At 33.0% G+C, this 20807-nt stretch overlaps 2 protein-coding genes and 1 non-coding gene across 5 annotated transcripts; all 3 read right to left on the bottom strand.

Annotated features, from left to right (window-relative positions):
• Positions 1-668: 668 nt before the first annotated feature.
• On the bottom strand, positions 669-3776 carry LOC108488628 (pentatricopeptide repeat-containing protein At4g39620, chloroplastic). 3 transcript variants are annotated; one of them, XM_053020056.1, is made up of 3 exons: positions 3184-3776; positions 1513-2789; positions 669-989 (listed from the first exon to the last, which is right to left on the bottom strand). In XM_053020056.1, the coding sequence occupies exons 1-2, from the start codon at positions 3529-3531 to the stop codon at positions 1662-1664; spliced, it is 1476 nt and encodes a 491-aa protein (XP_052876016.1). In that variant the 5' UTR covers positions 3532-3776; the 3' UTR covers positions 669-989; positions 1513-1661. The 3 variants fall into 3 exon arrangements, with proteins under 3 accessions (XP_052876016.1, XP_052876015.1, XP_017648407.1); XM_053020055.1 differs by having other exon boundaries at positions 669-1047; XM_017792918.2 differs by having other exon boundaries at positions 669-1089.
• On the bottom strand, positions 3687-3758 carry TRNAW-CCA (transfer RNA tryptophan (anticodon CCA)). The gene has a single exon. It is a non-coding gene; the product is annotated as a tRNA-Trp (tRNA).
• A 574-nt stretch (positions 3777-4350) lies between the features above and the next one.
• LOC108488627 (E3 ubiquitin-protein ligase RKP) lies at positions 4351-15345 on the bottom strand. The gene is made up of 11 exons (XM_017792916.2): positions 15050-15345; positions 13099-14717; positions 11798-12622; positions 10408-10568; positions 9384-9522; positions 8427-8510; positions 7520-7801; positions 7287-7418; positions 5973-6172; positions 5175-5379; positions 4351-5017 (listed from the first exon to the last, which is right to left on the bottom strand). The coding sequence occupies exons 2-11, from the start codon at positions 14587-14589 to the stop codon at positions 4712-4714; spliced, it is 3825 nt and encodes a 1274-aa protein (XP_017648405.1). The 5' UTR covers positions 14590-14717; positions 15050-15345; the 3' UTR covers positions 4351-4711.
• Between the last annotated feature and the right edge of the window lie 5462 nt (positions 15346-20807).

Below are 20807 nucleotides of genomic sequence, written 5' to 3' on the forward strand. Positions count from 1 at the left end.
AAAGGAAAAAAAACATATTTTTAATAGATATTGTCAATCTCTCAGGCGGCCCGGAAAATTTATGACACCAATGACAAGTAAAAACTAACTTTTTGGTGTGGTTAAGCTGCCTATATATCCCCATCCCCGGAATATGTTGATTTTTTAAAATTTTCTTTTGCAGTTTAAAAAATTATGACAAATTAGTTATTTGAATACAATTTGTTTTAATCCTTGAAACAACAGAACTTTTTGCTTTGAATAACAAAAATATAAATTTTGGTATAATGAAAATATAACTTTTAATTTAGTTAAATTGTTTTTCTAGATAAAAAATTGATGTTTAATATAATTGTAGTCTTTGAATTATATAATTTTAATTTTTAATTTTTAATTTTAATTTACTTAAGCAAATAGATAATTTGTAATTGTTTTGGAATAAAATAGATTAAATTAAAAACCATATTGATTAATTGCAATTAGATTCATTTAAACATCTTCATAATCTGTCTCCATTATAAGTAAATCAGTATCTGGTCTCTTTTGCTAATATTCAACAAAATCTGTTATTGCTCATCTATAGACTTGATTGAATACTTATATAATAGTGTTATTTATTACAAATTCAAACACATAATAATAATATTAGCATTTCATGCAAATAATAAAAGAAATTAAATTTTGAAGCATTTATGTGAATTTGGATATTACAAAAACACATCGCCATCCTCTTACCATTGAATAACATTTAGTATTATCCAACATATATGCTTCCTTAAGGAAAAAGGAATATATTCAACACAGATACACTCGATTTCTTTCATACATTTGAACAATCATACACTCATAACCACAGTCCAAATATATGTTAGATACTGATGTCGGATGCAACCATCCTTTACGCAAAATGAAGAGTCAAAACAAAATTGCTGTAAGTACCTGCTTACGATTCGAGGAAGATACCCCAACTGTCTGAACTCTTTGTAACTACAACTGAGTATGGATAAAGCCTGCAATACGAGCAATGTTCTGCATTAATTGTCTTATTGCATTGCCTTTGAAACCGGCCTGCATTCAGATTAAACCAGAGGGAAGAATCGGTTCGTTGCCCTGAAATATGAAACAAATTAATCTGGCTCATTTCAATTAAAGATGTCTGAAAAACTACTTCTCTCAGTTCATTTCAACACAACACATCGCATTTATCAAAAAACACAGTTAGAGAATAGCAAACTGAACAGCAGGAAACTAGATGTCAATGTCATAAAAGAACGATGAACCAAATACTACAAGCACAGAAGGTTGTCACTGGATCCTATACTGGAAGTATACTTACTATCTAGTCCACTAACAATGATGCAACAAGATGCAGATCGAACACATGACATGGTTAAATCTGTGATCTTTGTCAACAATTTAGAAAACAATATTATATTTATCAATGGAAAATCAAGCACACAAAGTGATTCTCATTAATAAGGTATAAGCTTTGCTATGCAAACAGAAAATAAGAGAACAAATTGAGACATATACCGGCCGCATTTTGTGGGGGAAAACAACAAATTGAGACATATACCGGCCGCATTTTGTGGGGGAAAACAGTCAATATAGCTGAAATTGAAAACCATCCATTGCTCTGATGCAGGCTTAGTTGGAAGGAGACCCAAATAACAAAGAACCAGTCAATTAATTACTTTAACCTCAGTTTTTGCATTAGTCTCAGGCCTGCCACTCCTTGTGGCTCGAATGGAATCTGGACTAGCCGGTAGAGATCCAAAGGCTTCAAGAGCCTCTAGGAAGAATCTCTTGTTAGGGACTATACCATCTTTTTCCATTTCTTTCACCAACTTCTGTACAAGGTCTTTCATGTCAGCTTTCGTGTAGGCCTTATATAGAAGTTTATATGTCGATGAATCGGGAATCACCCCAATGTTATTTGCCTTATCAAATAGCCTATCGGCTTCCATAGGTAGACCATTTCTACAGTAAACTTCAAGCATGACATTTAAGGTCGAAACTTTCATTTCCTTCCCAGAGTCAACAATCTCATCAAATATTTCCCTCGCCCAAGAAACAGAATCACAAAATCCATACATCATTATAAGACTCTCGTAGGTGATAAAGCTTGGTGTGTATTTCATATCAGTCATCTTTTTGAAAATATTTTCAGCTCTCTCTTTAAGCCGCGCCTTGCCATAATTTATGATCATCGAATTAAATGTAGGAAGGGTAGGTTTCTCCTTGGAGCGCAACAAGCTCTTAAACACTTGTTCCATCTTATCAAATTCTTGCTTCTTGCCATAAGAATCAATAAGCACGTTAAATGTAATAATATCAGGCTTACACTGATTGCTTTTCATCCGAGAAAGAACAGACTCCATCTCTCTGATCATCCCGTTTTTCCCATACGCATCCATCACACCATTAAATGTATATATATCAGGGGCAATACTGCTCTCAGCAAGATCCTTAAACAAAGCATTAACTTGATCCACATTTCGAGCTTGAGCAAAGGCCCTCAAAAGAATATTGTAAGTGACAACATTGGGTTTACACCGTTCAATTCCCTTCATCTTGTTGAAGTAACCCAAAGCTTTGTCCAAAGCTTTGGCTTTATCACGGGAATGGAGATGGGCGGTGATAAGAGCATTATAAACCGAAGAATCAGGCCGACAACCACTGTTACGCATCTCAGAGAAGAGCCACATAGCCATTCTAGTTCGGCCTTTCTTTCCCATAACCGTAATCAATTTCGAATAAACCCCATTATCGGCAATATACCACCTTTGTTTCTGCATCCATCTGAAAACCTGAAAGGTACAGTATGTAAGTAGTCAAACAGATTTACTTCATCCAAGTTTCCAGCTTCCAACAGCAATTCAGGACACTTTAAGAAGCTTAAATTCTCTAACACAAAGATTTGCTCTCAACTCATATGTTCAATAAGTTCCACTTGATTGCTGCTTTTACCTGTTTACTAGTACTAACAGATCATTGTGCCCGAACCCATTCTGTAATTATAACAGCTATGAATATAACGAGATAAGTTTAGTTTCCTTTTTTTTTTTTTATATCTTTTCCAAAAACAATGTTCGAAGAACACCCGTATTAAGAACAACCTGAAAATGCAAAATTCCAAATACCCTAAACCTTAAAAATGAAACAAAAAGGGGGAAACAAAAATCGAGAAAGGGAGCAAGGAACCTCAAGGCATTGAAGCCATTTATCAGTTTTGCCGAGTTCTTCAAACAGGAGAAAACAGTGCTCGCATCTCACAACTCTCACGTATCTGCTCAATGTCTTAACCAACGGCTCTTTGTCGCCGAAACTTCTCATTAAGACCCGAACTAGTTCCTTGGCTTCGGCGTCCTCAGGTTTTGAAGAACCCGTTTTCCTCCTGGGTCGGGTAGCACAGGATATTCGTGTGATGGGTCGGGTTGGAAGATTACATGGTTGGGTGAGGGAGGATAGGTTAGTTGGTGAAGAATTATGTTTAAAAGGAGAAGGGAATGTGGAGAGTTGCAGAGAGTAAGGTGATAAAATTAGGGGCATTTTATTTTTAGCTTTCGTTGTTTGGAGCTGCTGATAGGGGGGGGCTTCTCGGGGGGTTGTTTGATAAATATGGAGTTTCTGGAAGAAATTAAATGACGAAACTACCCAAACAAAAAACTAAGGGGTAAAAAATGGATCCGAAAGAATCGGGATTTTGAACCCGACGTGAATCGAACACGCAACCTTCTGATCTGGAGTCAGACGCGCTACCATTGCGCCACAGATCCCAGCTGATAGGTTCTTATATAAATTTATATTTATTGGAATAGTTATGGGTCCTGATACACATCGTCTGGCTCCAGTTGAAATGATTAGTCATTAAAAACCACGACAATGTGTTGTTTGGATAACAATGAGCTTTTGGTAATTGAATTGATACCCTATCGACCACCCTAAATATCTGTATTCCGATCAAATTCGGTACAAAATCCAAATTTAATCCATTTTGGAGTTTGATTTAAGCTCAATTAAGATATTTGATTTGGGATAATACTAATAATAATGTTATTGAAGCGTGCACATAAAGGATTCAATTGTCTTATTTAATTAGAATTTGTTCACTCTTAGTTGAGCAGTAGAACATCATTATCAAATTTAAACTAAAATCAATTAGAAGTAATAAAGAAAATGATAAGTGAAGCAAATGGGCCAAATCTTATTTGAGTTGATTCCAAGGGTAAAATATTCCACCTTTCGAACAAAGGAAATAAAAGATATAGATAAATGGTTTTTTTTTTTTTTTGAAGAAATAAATATGAAAAGTCGGATACTATTTGTTATTTTAGTAGTCTTATGCTATTTGGGATTGTTGAATAATAATCAGCCAAAAAAACACTCGTTTCTTTTATATTATTTTCCTTGCCATTTACATCTCATATTTACAAATACTGCCCCTCAAACTACAAAATGCGTACTGTACCCAGAATTTTATTTTCCCAGGTACAACTGAAACTGCAGCCTGAGGATTAAACAAAGGGCTTGCTGACGCTCATTTTCCAACCCCCCCCCCCCCGACTTGCTAGCTACATGCCACTTCTTTAAGGGTATATATATAAGAATATAAATCCTTAATAACAAAAGCATAAGCAATAATATGAACAAACAAACCAAAAAACCTACTTTTTTTTCAACTTTCTCTGGCTTTCTTCCCCATTTTCCTCAAACAATTTAAGATTCTGAGTTATCTTTCAACTGTGTTTTCTATGGTTCTGACTACTTCCAAGACAGTGGCATTGCAAAAGAAACATCTTTGACAATTTAAAAGATGTCTAGTTATGCAAACATAGCAAGACCTGTGAGAACACGGTATGAACTGTGCATCGGCTTCCAAAGCGTAACAGATGCAGCACATGCCATCGTCGGCATCGTTTTCTCCACATTCAAGCCCCTCGATCTTCTTTGAATCTGTATGGCTGATTAGGAGGGCCAAGAAATTCTCTAGCCGACAAAGCTTAGGCACATATGCTTCTCCCCTAAATGATGTAGCCTGGAAATCAAAGGTGTATGAGAGTTAAGACTGTAAGAATTATAACCTTGAAATGAAAAGAAAAAATGTCCCCGGCTCGCAAACATCCGATCAAAATGCCATGGAGCAAAATGAAACATGGTGGATTCTTGGATATATAAGGGATAACAGTACTAACCCAATTATACTCTAACATGTACTGCAAGCCATAATGCATAGTTTCAGGGCAATCCATGTTTGCAAAAACATCCACGATATCATTGTGTTCCTTGAACTTGGAATCTGTGCTAGCATCCAACAAATTCACAATGATCCCTACTAGAGGAGCTAATATCATGCCTCGGTTTACTTTCTCCAAAGATTGACCATGCCGTCTAAGTGACCTGTTCATAAAAAGACAAAAACAAGTATTTTATGTTACCATTTTTTCATATGTTAATTAACAAGTCATACAGTTATATTTAGTTCCAGTAATAACTAGGCCAATGCAACTGGTCCGTTCATCGGAAAAGTAGAATGTGTCCACTGATATATACAAGATATATCAACCAGAATTTGAAATTTTCAATGAAAGAAAAATAAGATGCTGACTTAAACATAAAGCTATGTTGCTCCAATTATTTTTCTTGAAGAACATGTATCTGAAACCTATATTAACTTTTTCTAAATATGGGTATGAGAAAATAATCCTTGAAAGACAAAATACATGGGGAAAAAACTAAGAAAAAATTGAAGATATCAGAAATCTAGTTCCCAAGTCTGAGTAGTATTTAGTATAAAAAAGAACTAGGAACAAGATCAAAAATTCTAGTTCATCAAATATCTTCCATGCAACTTTATAAAAGAAACTCAACATTTGCCTCTCATTACACAACATATTATAGTATTAATGTGGAACATAATCAGAATATTACACATTATAATTTATAAAGAAAAAGACAGTCGTATAAATTAACTCAGTCGGGTGACAACTTACAAGTCAAAAAACTCAACATCTGATGCTGAAGTTATATAGTTCAGAATGAAGACAATCAACTCGGCCAGTCTTCGAAGGTTTGTATCAGGCCCTGAGAGGAATGCTTGAGGAATCTCATGGGTACAAAACTCCAACAACCTTGCAAGATTACACGAGAGATCGAATATGACACAGCATTTCCTCTGTTGAAACTCCAATACCTGAAAAAGCAGGTCTCCAACATCAGATATCCCAAGGAAGATGGGATCAAATCGAAAGATAAAGCTGGGGTTATCCTCAAGTATGGCATTTACACTACATACTGAAATGTTATCACCATTGACTTGAATGGGATATGTATGGACAGTCATATTCCTATGATAAAAAGCAGTAAAACTTCGATTCCACGAAAAAGTAATGGAAGCCATTTACAATCTTGCAGATGTTGGGCAGCAAATAAAAGGGGCCATGTTTAAATTAAAAGTTTTGAATTAACAAGCTATAACACAAAAAACCACAAATTAGAACCCCACCATACATGACGTTTTTAACCTTAATGTTATTTGGCCATCTTTGAACCACCAGAATCATGATAATCAGACTTTCCAGCAATTCAGAAAAAAGAATCCCTTCTCTATTTGAAAGGTATCCCTGATGATTCATCTAAAATAAAGTTCCTTGCCTACCACAATCATTGTTGTCTCGAACTTTAAACCTATCCAAATTGCTCCTCAATATCATCGTACATTCTCTACACATTCATCTGTAAAACACACACCTCAAGCCATCCATGAAATACAAAGAAAACCCATCCAAGCCATGCTTTCAAGTAGGACTAAACTACCACCAACCCTATGTTAGATTTGCTTTAAAAAGTTAAAGAGGAAGAATCAGGCCTGTTTACAAGTTCAACAGTTCATCAATTATTTGGATTTGAGACCTTGACATACTAGTCAGGCAACAACAAAAGCCGATAACAAGTATACGCAATCTTTGGTTCCATATATTTACCTTTTAACCGGTTCCAATCTGTAAAATGTAGTACCATTTATAACGGCTATTCCATTTCATGGTTAAGAACTATGCAGTGTCAGCATTTTTCAGGAACATTTTTGTAACCATTTTCTTTTCTCAAGTATCCTTGTCTACTTAATGAATGTTGTACAAAAACAGACGATAATGGACATAGAAGTCCAAAAGATGCAAGTCCACTAAGTTAGGATCCAAGTTGGCAATGAGTAAATAGTATGTATACAAGAAGAATAAGAGCAGAACCTCCAAAAGAGTAATTAACAAAACAAGAAGATAATTGTTTGAATGAAAGAATAATCATACCTGGTATTTTTCTTGCATTTCCCGAATGGAAACTGAGAATTCAGTCATTGTCCAGCTGAGAGTGTTAAATAGACGATTGAGAAAAGCTGAGAACAACTCTTCATCAGAGATGCAAGCTTCACGCAACAGTCCCTATAAAAATTAGAGCCCCCCATAGGGAAAAAGTTAGAAAGAAAAGCGATTTCTGCGGGAAAGAAGATGAATAAGAAATAGTGATGGTTCACAATATTCACCTGGAAAATAATTGATGATGATGAAGATTCTCCATGCTTTGAAGAACCAAACCCAGAACCCTTGCACAGACGTAAAAGAATATTTGTAACTGGAATCCAAGATCGGTTATCGAATGCTGACAATAATGCCTTTGGCATTCTCTGTTTGGCCACTTCATTGTTCTCAAAAGCTGCCAAATACTCTCTGTACTGAACCAGGACTGATATTGACTGGAGAAGAAGATCCCTTAAATCTGCACTTGATATCCTTGGATCGTTGAAATGGGTAATTACAAATGTTACCTGATGAACAATAGGAAAAACTGGATCATAACTCGTACTTGGACTTAGCAAAGAAGAATACTACAAAAGTCATGTCGTTAAGCTCATGCTACATGTTAAAAATATGCCACAGATTTCAGAAACAATAGGGTTTAGTGCTTTTGGGACTCCAAAATTAGGAAGCTACTAAACAGAACATGTCAATTTCATAACAACCACAAACAACGAACAGAATAGAAATTGATTATTAAAGTTAGAAATGCATATTATCTGCATGTTCTAGATGTTTAATCAACAATGCTCAAACATTTATGAGACATAAGGTACAATTCTACTCAAGTGCACATACTAACTGGCATACAGAAATATCCCTATCCACATTGGCAGAAAGCGAATCGTTAATGGGCTTAAAAGCTTATGCACTATTATTGATCTCTATCTAATAAACTACTACTTTTTTTCTTTATAAATTGTGATATTCTTAAGAGTATAAGAATGATGCAACTTATACCAAAATGGTAAATCCAGCACAAGACTGCTCAAAACAAACTCCGATGAGAGCAAATAGTTCATAACTAGATGAAGAACACAATTCAAAACTCAACTTATGACAAACAACAATATCAGATCAATTGGCATAACGTACAAACGATGTAAGGCCTTGCTTGATAAATATCGCAGGTGGTACAAATGGCGGATCACTCTTACGCAAGACATGAAAGCAGTCCACCTGAAAAAATAATAACAAAAATTACTATCAATCAAGTAATGCAAATGGAAATATACATAAAGCGCACCAAATAATAATTTCTAAGGTCCTACATTCCAATTCAACCAAGCCAAATGTCCTCTATTGGCAGATTATAAAACACGAACTCTACAGTCACCATGTGAGTCAAAAAATACTTTTAAAAAAAAAAGAATTTTAAGAAAATCAAATTTGGTATGTTCTTTTAGAAGAAAAAGTAATTCTTTGTAAAAAAAAAAAAAAAATACTATAACAAATATTTGAAGACATAATTACCCCTATTTAATTCTTTTATTTATGATCCTTTTTGTACTTTCACCGAGTTGGTGCCACAGCTTACAATACCAACTCAATTAGATGTCTATAATGCAGTATTAGATATAAAGAGAACTGATTGAAAAAACTGAAACTGTTCTTCAATATTTTGCCACAAAACTTTAATTTACTAGGTAATGTATCGTGGCAGCATACACGTTGCTGGCATTTGATTTTCTAAAAACAAAACAAACTCACTCTTCAGTTTAGTTCCATTTTGTAGCTTCATGAAGTAGTTTGCCAAATACAAATGAAACTAAAATTATATATTGTGCTGGTTCACTCATAAACTGTGATTACTTGTAATATATATTCTGGAAGGATGTAAAAATTAAGCTTGTCAGCATAATTCAATGAATTTTAAAAATCAAAGAACGAACAATTTCTTTTCCAAGCAATATGCAACAAACACAATTTAAATTGCAAGTTAAAAATTAAAATTACTTGATAGTAGTATAGCAGTGATTGTCCTATCTTGATTTAAATTGGAATAGATTGGAAACAAAGCACATAACATTGTTAAAGGAAGACTTGTTTTACCAGAGCTTCAAGGTAAAATTCGGGGATGTATATAAAAACTGAATCCAGTTTGCTAAGAACCAATAGCAATTGCACAACCCACATGCATGTGGCATACATTCCTCTCTGCTTCCATCGTGAAAACAAAGAGACACGGTACCTGTACAGCAAGAAAAAAGAGCCAACTATGAATTACAGGGACTCAAAAACTAATTTCACCTCTTAGAATTTAGAATTTGAACATTCATCCAAACAAAAACAAGAACAAGGTATCCTCTAGCTCCGATGTAGATCTTCTTCATAGATATTACAGTGACAGATAAAGGAACAAACTGAAAAGTGTACAAACTTTATAAGTGAGGGGAGAGGGGGGAAGAAGGGAGCTAACATGTCCAGTTGATATTAATTCTGGCCGAAACTTGCAAGTTAACCTGAAAGTTAGGAACATCCCCTTTTTAATTAAATTTAATCTTAACTGGCTAAATTTGACAGACACAATGAGATAAATAAATAAATAAAAAAGAGCCCTTTAACCTAGAACCAAAAAAGGGCATTTTCCAATGTCAGCAAAATAATTGTGGTTTGTACACCAGTAAAAATCTTATTTCTTAGTCAAAGCTTTAAGGGAAAAAGTCAAAATCCAAGGAATGACCCAGATTTGGTAAAAATATATGTACCATGTGTAGCAAGAAATGAAACCTAAATAAGTATGTTCATAAAGAGCATAGCAATTGAAGCATCCGCTTGTTATCAAAACAGTAATAAGAATCAAGAATTATAATACCACATCGTCATAGTCACTATCATCACAAATCTAATATCAGCAATAACTAAAAATAGAAAAGTCTCCCCAGATCTAAGATTTCAACACTGTATGATAGAATAGGAATACTATGTTTAACATCAAAATGAAATACAACATATCACTTGAACATCTAGGGACAAATCAAAAAAAGAAAACGGAACTAACTAAATAACGAGAAGAAATAAGAAAAATAACACAGAAATGATTCATGGGAAAGCAAACTACTCATGGTCATCTTACCATGCACAATGTCTAACACAATCAATAACTTCTTCACGATAGTTATTTCGAGTCTCCTTCAAACGCTTTAATTGCTCTTTGCAAGCTCGTTCTCGTATTTGTTTATCAGTTTCTTCCAGGAGGGATATTGACTGTGACTGATGAGACATGTAATATGACGCCTATAAAAGGAAATTATTGTCTCAGTTCTTTACATCAGTTAAAAAAGGAGAAAGGTGCTACAATTTCATAGGTAGAACGGTAGAGCATCAAACATAAAATCCCTATTTAAAGGAAACACAAATACTCAATTCCTCATTGCATAAAATCAATTTTATTTCTGTCAAAATAACTTAAGAGGAAAACCATCTAAAACAAAAGATCCTTTCAAACAAATCAGCATGCCAAGATCAAAGCATTCAGTCATGCAGGACCTTCAAATTCACTTGAAAAGCGAATACTGCTAAGATTTCAAACTTTTCAATACTACAAGACACACAGAACATAGATTTTTAGGTTAAGATGTAACTACCTGATTGCACTTCCTTAGAAAGTTAAAACAACTATAATGTAAAACAGTTAGCTGACAGAGCTATCATGTCTCAGGCACACAAAAACATTTAGAACAACAAACGCTAAAGTTGCATAACAGAGCCTTGAGATCCACCTAAGACAATTTCATGTATCTGACAAAGCCCGGAGGTATTAACTGAAAATTTTGTGATGCATGATCTCCAGCCAAATATTACCAGCCCAAAGAAAAACCCTATTGGTAATAGCCAACACTCGGACATTTAATAATCAATGAAACTTCAGAGTCTCAGAACATCAGTATATAAAATTTAACAAGATATTATTACAACTTCTTGGCAACAACCATAGGTAAAGTTCAAGATCTATTAATGGGGAAAACAACACTAACAATGAATTAGGGGGATCTTGAGGGGCTTGATCAGAGTTAAAAAGCCTCCAGTTTTCGGTTTATCAGTTTATTTCCATATAAGAACAGTGTAATAATTTTTATTTTTTTTAACAAAAGGAAATCCTGCATTACTACTTTTTTTTAATAATATACAAGTTCAAACAAATTTTCTAGTTGAATTATTTTCCTCCCATTACCAATTGTGGAAGTAAACAATGCTGACTCTCTTAAGAGTACAAGAACCTTAGGCAGCCTACATGTACCTAATAAATGCTAGAAATTTTCCTGTTTGATACCATTTGTACCTTGAGGCTTGACACTGCATTATTTTAATATTGCCATGGAAGCTAATGCATCTCCAACAAAATCAAATCATAGCCCAAACCATTATAATATCTGAAGTTGAAATATTAACAAACTATAAAATAATGAAAAATAAATAAGCCTGGTGCACTATTTTGAGGAACATATGATCTAATGAACTCTCACCTGCTTAAAGTTTGGTGCAAGGCCTATGTGATAAAGTAATAGCAGAGCATCCAGAAGTTCTTCCTCTCTTAGAGTTGTTGAAGCCAAATCACTATCTCTCGGTACTGTCCTCATATGCTGGACCGGACGATAACCAAACTCAGATTCTGACTGATCACTGGAGCTAGGTTTATCTGAGATCTCCTCATTCAAACTTCCTGTACTACATTCTGCAGCAACCTGAGCAGATCTTTCAGGAATAGCACTGCAGTGGTGACTGGAACTTTTGGTTGTAGTTCTTATCGGATATTTTGAGCACTTTGTAAACTCCATGTCATAGCATGAGCAACAGCATGGTTTTTGTTTGGTTAAATGAGTTACTCTTGTTTCTTCATCATCCATACAGCCTTCCTCCCACCGAATAACTTCAGCTTCCAGATCATGCATAGGATGTGATTTTGATAGGTGAGAGAATGATCCTCCAAGCCTAGAAAGTTCAGCTCGATGTGGATCATTCTTAAGAAACAAACCTATAGGGAAACTTTGGCAGCCACCTCTATGAAGAAAACCAATGTCATGACCACTGGAATCGCAGCTCTTTAACCACCCACAAATATTCCCCATTCCGAACCCTTCTGATAGAAAATGGAGAATAACAGTGTATAAAGAAACAAGAACAGAGTTACTTAAAATCCCTGGAGGTGGCATATTGCGATCAGCTCCTCTATACTTCAATAAAAGGTTCTGCACAAATGTCCTGAACACGGAACCAGGAAACTGGGGAGGCGATAAAGGAGGTATGAACTGTATGACTAAAAGACACAGGTCCCTATGCTTTTCCTCGATCTGGAAAAAGGAGAAAAGAAAAGAAAACTATAGATTAAGAGAAAGCATTTATGGATTTATAACTGTTAGTTGAACAGTTAAAAATACAATTGAAGCTGTTGCCTAGCAGAGGACTGCTGTATTACCCTTAAGAGGCAATTCAACTCCGATATGAAGTCTTTACACAAGCAGATATGCATTTACAATTTTGTATGGAAGGTCAGCAAATGCATTTTTCATCTGGTTAAAGCCCCCAAAACATGTAATGTTATCATTAACATGATCAACCAAATGTGTGAAAACATACATCTTTGGGATCATTAAGACATAAGGTCACATGATAAACATAACTCAACATTGAATACCATAAGTTTTTAAGCATGAAAGTCATCTTAATATCAAAGGACACAGGAGAATAACCAAGGACACTTGTTTCTTAGTAAGATAAGTATTGCACAAAGGAGAAAACCATTCAGTTTTAAGTGACAGGGACAAACCTTACTAACTGCGTCTGATAGAGCTGTAGTTGCCAATAACATGCTACTTTCAGTGGACACATCCTCACAAGAACCAGGCCACCAAACAGAAGGAATCATACACTGAAGGTCCTGCCTGTTTGGACTCTTCCGTGAAAGAAAGCCTTCAAATAAGAAACCAAAATCTGATGACTTCCACCACAACACCATCAATTGCTCCCGTCTTAATAAATGGCATACCAATGCAAGATAAGAATATGATCCTGAATATGGGCATTCTGTCAGAACCAATGACGCTGTCTTGCAAGCACATGAAAGAGCATTTATAATGTGCTCGAACATAACATGTGACCCTTGGAATTCTAGAAAGACATCGAGTACTCTATCCAAACTCAACCAATCATGTGGTGCCCGTACTCCAAATAACCCCATAAAGAACAACAAGAGGGGGCCCCACCCAATGTACTCGGCACCTTGACAATCTGCTTCAACTACAGAGAAAAATTCTTCAGATATCCCATGAGAAACTGGATAAAATAGTTCTTCAAGTGATACAAACCTCTTCAGTCTCCTTAATCTTTCAACTGAAGAATGCTCAGCTCGCTCCACAGATTGCATATCCAATAACCTGGATAGGCAGTCCAGCAATTGCTTCACAAAAGAGCTAGAAGAGGGAGGTGCTTGAAGAGGATGGTAGCCATCAATAGGGTATTTAAAGGGGCGGGCACCAAAATTCAATTCACACCGTTCACCCTGAGAAAGAGAAACTGCAGGATGGTATCCAAATCCAGGTCCCATTTTCCGAATGCCAGAGAATGCCACACCAAGAGAAACACCATTCCTATAGAATGAAATCTCATCATGAGCCAAGTCTATACAGCATCCAATGACATCACCTGCCACCCATGGCTGACCATATGGCTCTGCTTCCTTGTTCCATTTTCGAACTCTTCTGCCATCAAATGCATATGAATCATCAGCATCACCTACACCTTTATGGTCAGTGAATGGACAGGAAATAGTAGCCCATCCGAGTTGTTGTATACCAGAAGTCTCCAAAATTACTTCATACATCCATTTCCCTTTCCAAACATAGGCATTAGCCCTGGCACTACTGAACACCGCTAAGCTCTCTAAAAGCAACGGTGGCTTAACAATTCCAATTTCACCACAAATACTGAATTTTTCAAGACCAATGACACCAGGTCCAGAGCCATTATCTGAAATACAAACCCCATCCCTGTTACTAACCAGAGAATCAGAATCCGAATACAAGTAGTTCTTTATGATTGAACGAACTAGACTGCTGTCAACAGGACCATTCAATGGACCAAGTGATTTATTGGGAAGACCAAATACATATTCAAGAGCTCGCTCCACAGACTGCTGACCAAATTCATCAGAATATGATACAAGGCGCGGTTTCGATGGATTTTCCTTCCCATCCCCACTATTCAATATAACAGCCAAACCAGAAGAAAGCCCACCAATCCGGAGGCTATCTTCTGCCATTCCCAATAACAGAAACTTATACGTCAAATTTAGCTCAACATCCGAAACCCTTGCCCAGCCTATATTCGATTATATTCTTTAAACACGCATAAATTTCATGAGCCTTGTCACAATTTCCCACCCCAAGACTGCAAAATTTGTAACTCAATTTCAATCAAATGCATATATAACCCCAAAAAAACTATCAGAGAATGATATCTTCTATTGACGAAATTAACAAGAAGAACACAAATGAAACCGAAACTAGATTAAGCTCACACAATTCTAAAAAAAACATATATTCCCAATTCCTAAAATAATGAAACCGAAACTAGATTAAGCTCACACAATCCTAAAAAAAAAAACAGACATTCCCAATTCCTAAAATTCTCTTTTCCCTTCTGTCTTTTCTCTCGAAATTGAACAAAATAGCATCCCCACAAATTGAAATTCGAAAAAATTGAAAAGCATAGGAACTTACATGCGCGCGTATTAAGTTTCAATCACCACTAGAAATTGCAAAGGCGGCTGTCACAAGCTAGGGTTTTTTCATGCCATTTAGAGATTGTAAAAGAAAAAAAGAAAATAAAAAGGAAGAAATATAATATAATTTGAATTTTTAGAGAGAGATAAAAGAGTGAAAATTAAACAGCGTTTATGTTTTTCTTTTCTTTTTTTTATTTTGCATTTTCCAATGAAAGGGAAGGAAGAAGAAACGGAAAGTGTGGACTTTTCATTTCCTTGGCCATGAGAATTTTAGTTTTATAAATATTAATTATTTATTTATATTATTATTTATTGCCCAAAGAGTTCGGAGAAAAGTGAAACGGGTCGAACCAGGGGGCTGCATCCATGAAAGCCTGAGTCGAGGCTGCCCATGGTTCGCGTGGCCGACACGTTGCATTATTATTAGCGGTTCCTGACGTGGCCGCATATGCTATCCTGCGCCCCCCTCTTTGAGTTGCTTCCTGTTTTATGTAATTCGGTCACCGGATTGGAGATAAACTTGCCTACAGTTACTCACACACACTGCCACATTCACTATTTTTTCTTCTCGTTAATTTTTGTTTTCATTTATAATTTAGAATATTTAAGATATCAAATTTTATTATTACCTATATCTATAGTTCTGGTTTTACTCGTTCGGTAATTATTTATAATAATTAATATTTTAATGATTCAATCATTAGATTTATTAATATAATTATATTTGTCATATATATATAAATTTTAACCAATCTGAATATCTCTATTATATTAATCTAATATATTTTATATATTAATATATCGTCAACAGATGATTTTTACATAAAATAAATAATTAGAAATTTTAAAGTTACATCAAATTCAATATGCATGTTTTACATGAATAAACAATAAAATATAACAATCAGATAATTAAAATATTAATCATATAAACAATTACGAAGTGTGTAAAATTACCTTAATTTTTACACTGCGTAAAAGGATCTATTTCCCATAATATATATAAGTACAAATTGAAAAAACTTCGAAGAATACTATTTATTTTTCATCGTATTACTAAATTAATTTTTAAAATAATTATAATTTAATTTAGATTTTAGTTTAAAATTGTTCTAATTTAAAATTAATAATATTTGATAGATTGCCATGACGTTTCTAGACTCCGGGATTAGAAGATTGAGTGTCGTATAAGAGTATAGTAAATTATTAAAAATAAACATTTTAAAAAAAAAGACATTAAAAATTTTTTTAACACTACTTGTGGAATTAAAAAAAAAAGTATATTGCTAGTAGGGATGGCAACAAGGTAAGGCGGGACAAATTTTGGCCTAACTCAATCCTAACCCAAAACTTGATTAATCTACCTCAACCTCAACTTGACCCCACTTTTAAAGGAAAAAATTACTCTGAACTTGAATTTAAAATTTAATAGAAGACTCGACTTCGCCTCACCCCAACGTGAATTTAATTTAATTGTTCTATTTGTTATTTTAGAGTAAATAGGATTGCGTTTTTTATTTTTTTTGAAACAAATAAGATTGATTTTTTTTTAAGTATAGACTTAAAACTTAGTATATCGATTTTTATTTATATATTTATTGAAAGAAAAACTCAATATATGTATACATATTAGGAGTATTTTTATAAATATCTGAGACGAACAAGACGTATTTACCTCAAACTTACTTTGACTAAACTATTTTTCTAATTTTATATGAATTAACTCACCCCAAATCTAAATTTTAAAAAAATCAAACCATAACAAATCAAGTCGAGTCAAAACCCATTGAATTTAAGTTTTTTTTCATCCTCATCTATCATGATACTAAATAGTAACTCATTTAAAAATATAGTAATTACTCAAAGATTTAGCATAATTATGATATGTTAAAGTAGAGGATCTGATTGTAAATAACTTTTTGAGGGAGTCCTTATCAATCGTTTAACAGGTAGCATATGATTAGTCCCCAGAGTAGGCAAAATCGAATTTGAACACACCAAGCAAGTAGAAGTAATTTAATAGTGAAAAAAAACATTGCACCGAGAAAACGCTACAGTAGAAGTGCGAAAGAGAAAAAAGGTAGGAAAGATGCGCACTTTAGAAAAGACAGAAAAAAGGGCGCTTTTATTCGACGCCATTCATAGTGACGAACTCCACACCATGGGCCTTGCACCGCTACACCAGTGTTTGTCCCCTTACAGGCTAATTTTTTTTTCCTTTTCTAATCTATTTAGTATTTTTGTTGTGTCGATATTATCGTTACTAATTTAATATAAAATTATTTAAAATTTTATTTTTAAAGTAAAAAATGTCATGTCAAATTTAGTGGTTAATATTTATATCTTGTATTAATTTGATTTTTATTTTTAATTAAATTTATTCTTCTATTTTTAAAAATAATTAAATTTGACCACTAACTTTTTTATAGAACTATTATATAAAATGTTACATTTTAAACATAATAATTTGTATAACAATTCACGTGTATTTTATTTTAATATTTTTAAATTTTTATGAATTTTTATAATTTTTTTAATTTATTTTCATTTATCTGATTTTTGCATGACATGTTGACATAAAAGTGTATGTGCCATGCTACATAAGTTGCCACATTGGTGTAATAACACAAAGAAAATTTATTTATTACGTATATAATACAATAGTTAGACATAAAATAAAAATATAATTAATATAAAATTAAACTTGAAATTAGAAATAAGAATAAAATTCATATAAAAAATAAGACATGTTCAAAATAAGCAAAAAAATTATTCTCCTTCCTAAAATAAAAGTCATGAGAGTGGTAAAATATCACATTGAATTAGTTTATTGTCAACCCATATAATAAACCATGCGTAAACAAAAATATTCCTACCGAATATAGCATTAATGTTTTAGTTAGTATTTCGGAAAAGCAATTTAACACATTATAAAAAGATTAATAGCTAAATTTAACTTTAAAAATAATAATGACAAAATTTATAAAAAATATAATTATTGAGGACTAAATTTAAACATTGTTATGGGGGTATTTTTCTTTTGTTTTAAATCATATAAAATTTTAAAACAGCAACAACTAAGATTTAAACCCAAAACACTATAACTTTTATTATCTTCATTTTACTAATCCAATTAAAACCTCTTTTACTTAGAGCATTAACTTTTAATAAATATACTTTATACATAAATATATTTCACTAATATTCTGGAATAATTTAATAATATGTTTTAATCATATTGCACGCGTTGACCCTTTAATAAACTTGAAAATAGAAATTATTATGTATCTATATTTATTTTTGAGTTTACTTTTATATTTAATTATATACTTATAGTTTAATTTATAATTTTCAATAAATACTATACATATATAAGTATACCTCAATAATACATAAATTTTAATAAATTCTACCGAATAATCAAACAAATTACAATTCTTAAATTAAACATCTCTTGAAATTTTCAACAATCATAAAATTTTATTTCTTGGATTTTTGTATGTCAAACTAGAGGTGTGCATGGGCAGGGTCGGGGCGAAAATATAGGCCCTAAAAATGAGTTTGGGCAAAAAAATTAGGCCCGTTTAAAAAACAGGCTAGGCCTCAGATAAGACATTTTTAGTCTGAGTCCGAACCGGCCCGGCCCGAATTCACTACATGACAAAAAATCTATTTTTTTAATATTATTTCCTTATTATTTTCTCCCTATTTTGCTACTATTTTACTATTATGTTGTTACTATTTTATTGTTATTGTTTGGATATTGTATAAATTTTATTTTATTGTTAATTTTTTATTATTTTAAACACATTTGTTAATTTTTTATTATTTTAGAAGCATTTGCTTGTTAAATTGCATCTATTTTAGTGTTATTTAAGTATACATATTTTTAAAATTTATTTTCAATATGTTGAGAAATATTTATTTTGATGTTTTTAGTATTTTTATAGTTTATATATATATTAAAATTATATAAAAATAATATAAAAATTAATATGGGCAGGCCGAGTCGGGCCCAAATTTTAATATTTTATTTGGGTTGGGCTTGGACAAAATTTTAAACTTATTTTTTAGCAGGGCCCGAGTCTAATAAACGGACCTAAATTTTAAGCTGAGTATGGCCCGGCCCGGCCATCCACACCTTTATGTCAAACCCATATTAGAGCTCTCACATTAAGTTTGAATGAGAGGTTAAATAATTTAATTTTCGATCACTATGAAATCCTTCAAATTTTGCTTCAGAATTTTTTGAGTTCATCTAATGTGAAGTTTTTGAAAAAAAAAATTAAGATCAAATTTATGAAATTAGAGTTATCTAAAAAGTTTTGATTTCAAATGACAACTCTTCGAAAAAGTTGAATTTAGTTTCTATTTTAATAGTTCGTAAGTTTAATATTCAATTCTCTTTTATTAATTGTGGTTTAGTTTTAGTGTTATATATATATATATATATATATATATATATATATATATATTAATTTAATTAATTAATTAATTAATTTCAACATGTTATATTATTCATGTGTAAATGATAATTTGGAAAAAAATCCACACGTTGAATTACATTGGTTGGTTTAACATTCATTAATAATCTAAACTCTAGATACCATAATAATACACATACTGACAATTCAAGTTTCACATTGGATATTTTTAAAGTACATATACGACTTTTTTACGTCAATATTATAAAAATATATTAAATTCAAAAATGGGTTAGATGTTTGATTATATACAAAAATGGTATAGATGGGGTGGTGGATAGGCGGCACCACCACCCTAAAGCTGCCAGTTTCAATTTTTGTCATTTGAAAAAAAAAACATAATTTCATAGGTGGTGCCATGTTGATAGGCGGCACCCTAACAAAAATACACCCTATACGACACGCATACGATCCATTTTTTAACCCATTTTAACCCCGTACTAGACAATCCGAAGAGTGTTTGGTGAAGCCTATCTAGCAAGCGGCACCAACAGTGGTTGTGCCTACCTGATAGGTGGTACTGGTCTAGCATGGATGGGACGACTTTGCTTTGCTGCGGCTGTCGATGGGACGCGACCTTTAAGGGTCTCGTGAAAGGGGATGTTAAATGTTGTTTTGGGACCTTATAATGGTCCCAAAGTGAAAAAAAAAAAGAAGAAGAAGAAGAAATAGACCAGAAGAAGAAGAGAACGGAGGGGGAAAAGAAAAAGAGAATGAGGGAAGAAAGAGTAGCAGAATAGAGAAGAGAAGAAGGAAAAAAAAAGTAGATGGTTTGTAATGGAGCTGAGAATATAAGAGAAGAAAAGTAAAGAAGTTTGAGGTCAATTTAGGGTTAAGGAGAAAAAAGGATTTAGGGTTAGTTTAGTGTTTAGTATTAGCATGGAGTTTTAAAAAAAATTATTGATTTTGTTTGTTTAAGGTTTGAAAAAAAACCAAGGTATTTTTTGTAGGTTTAGGGTTTATCAAAATTCTTTGTTTAGGATTTATAAATTATTTGTAGAGGGTTAAAAAAGAGAGGAATTAAGGTATTTTTGTTTAGTATTTATACAATATTTGTGTAGGGTTTAGGATTTTTATAGGTTATAAATGTTATTTTTCTATTTCTATTTTATTTATTTTTAGAAATGTTATAATTCATATTTTGATATTATTTTTGAAATTTTTTTGTAAGGTATTATTTCAATAAGAAATTGAAGGTTGTTTGATTTATTTTAGAAAGTGTGTAGGTATGTTTCTGTTTGATTTTAATGTCTAATATTTTCTTTTCTA

The sequence above is a fragment of the Gossypium arboreum genome, chromosome 10 (genome assembly GCF_025698485.1).
Source record: "Gossypium arboreum isolate Shixiya-1 chromosome 10, ASM2569848v2, whole genome shotgun sequence".
NCBI lineage: Eukaryota > Viridiplantae > Streptophyta > Magnoliopsida > Malvales > Malvaceae > Gossypium > Gossypium arboreum.

Coding starts and splice junctions, on each gene's coding strand:
- LOC108488628 (XM_053020056.1), bottom strand. CDS start 3,531: ATGCCCCTAATTTTATCACCTTACTCTCTGCAACTCTCCACATTCCCT. Junction 2,790..3,183: donor AATGGCTTCAATGCCTTGAG/GTTCCTTGCTCC, acceptor TGTACCTTTCAG/GTTTTCAGATGGATGCAGAA.
- LOC108488627 (XM_017792916.2), bottom strand. CDS start 14,589: ATGGCAGAAGATAGCCTCCGGATTGGTGGGCTTTCTTCTGGTTTGGCT. Junction 9,523..10,407: donor TGTGTTAGACATTGTGCATG/GTAAGATGACCA, acceptor CTTGCTGTACAG/GTACCGTGTCTCTTTGTTTT. Junction 5,380..5,972: donor GATGTTGAGTTTTTTGACTT/GTAAGTTGTCAC, acceptor TTTTATGAACAG/GTCACTTAGACGGCATGGTC.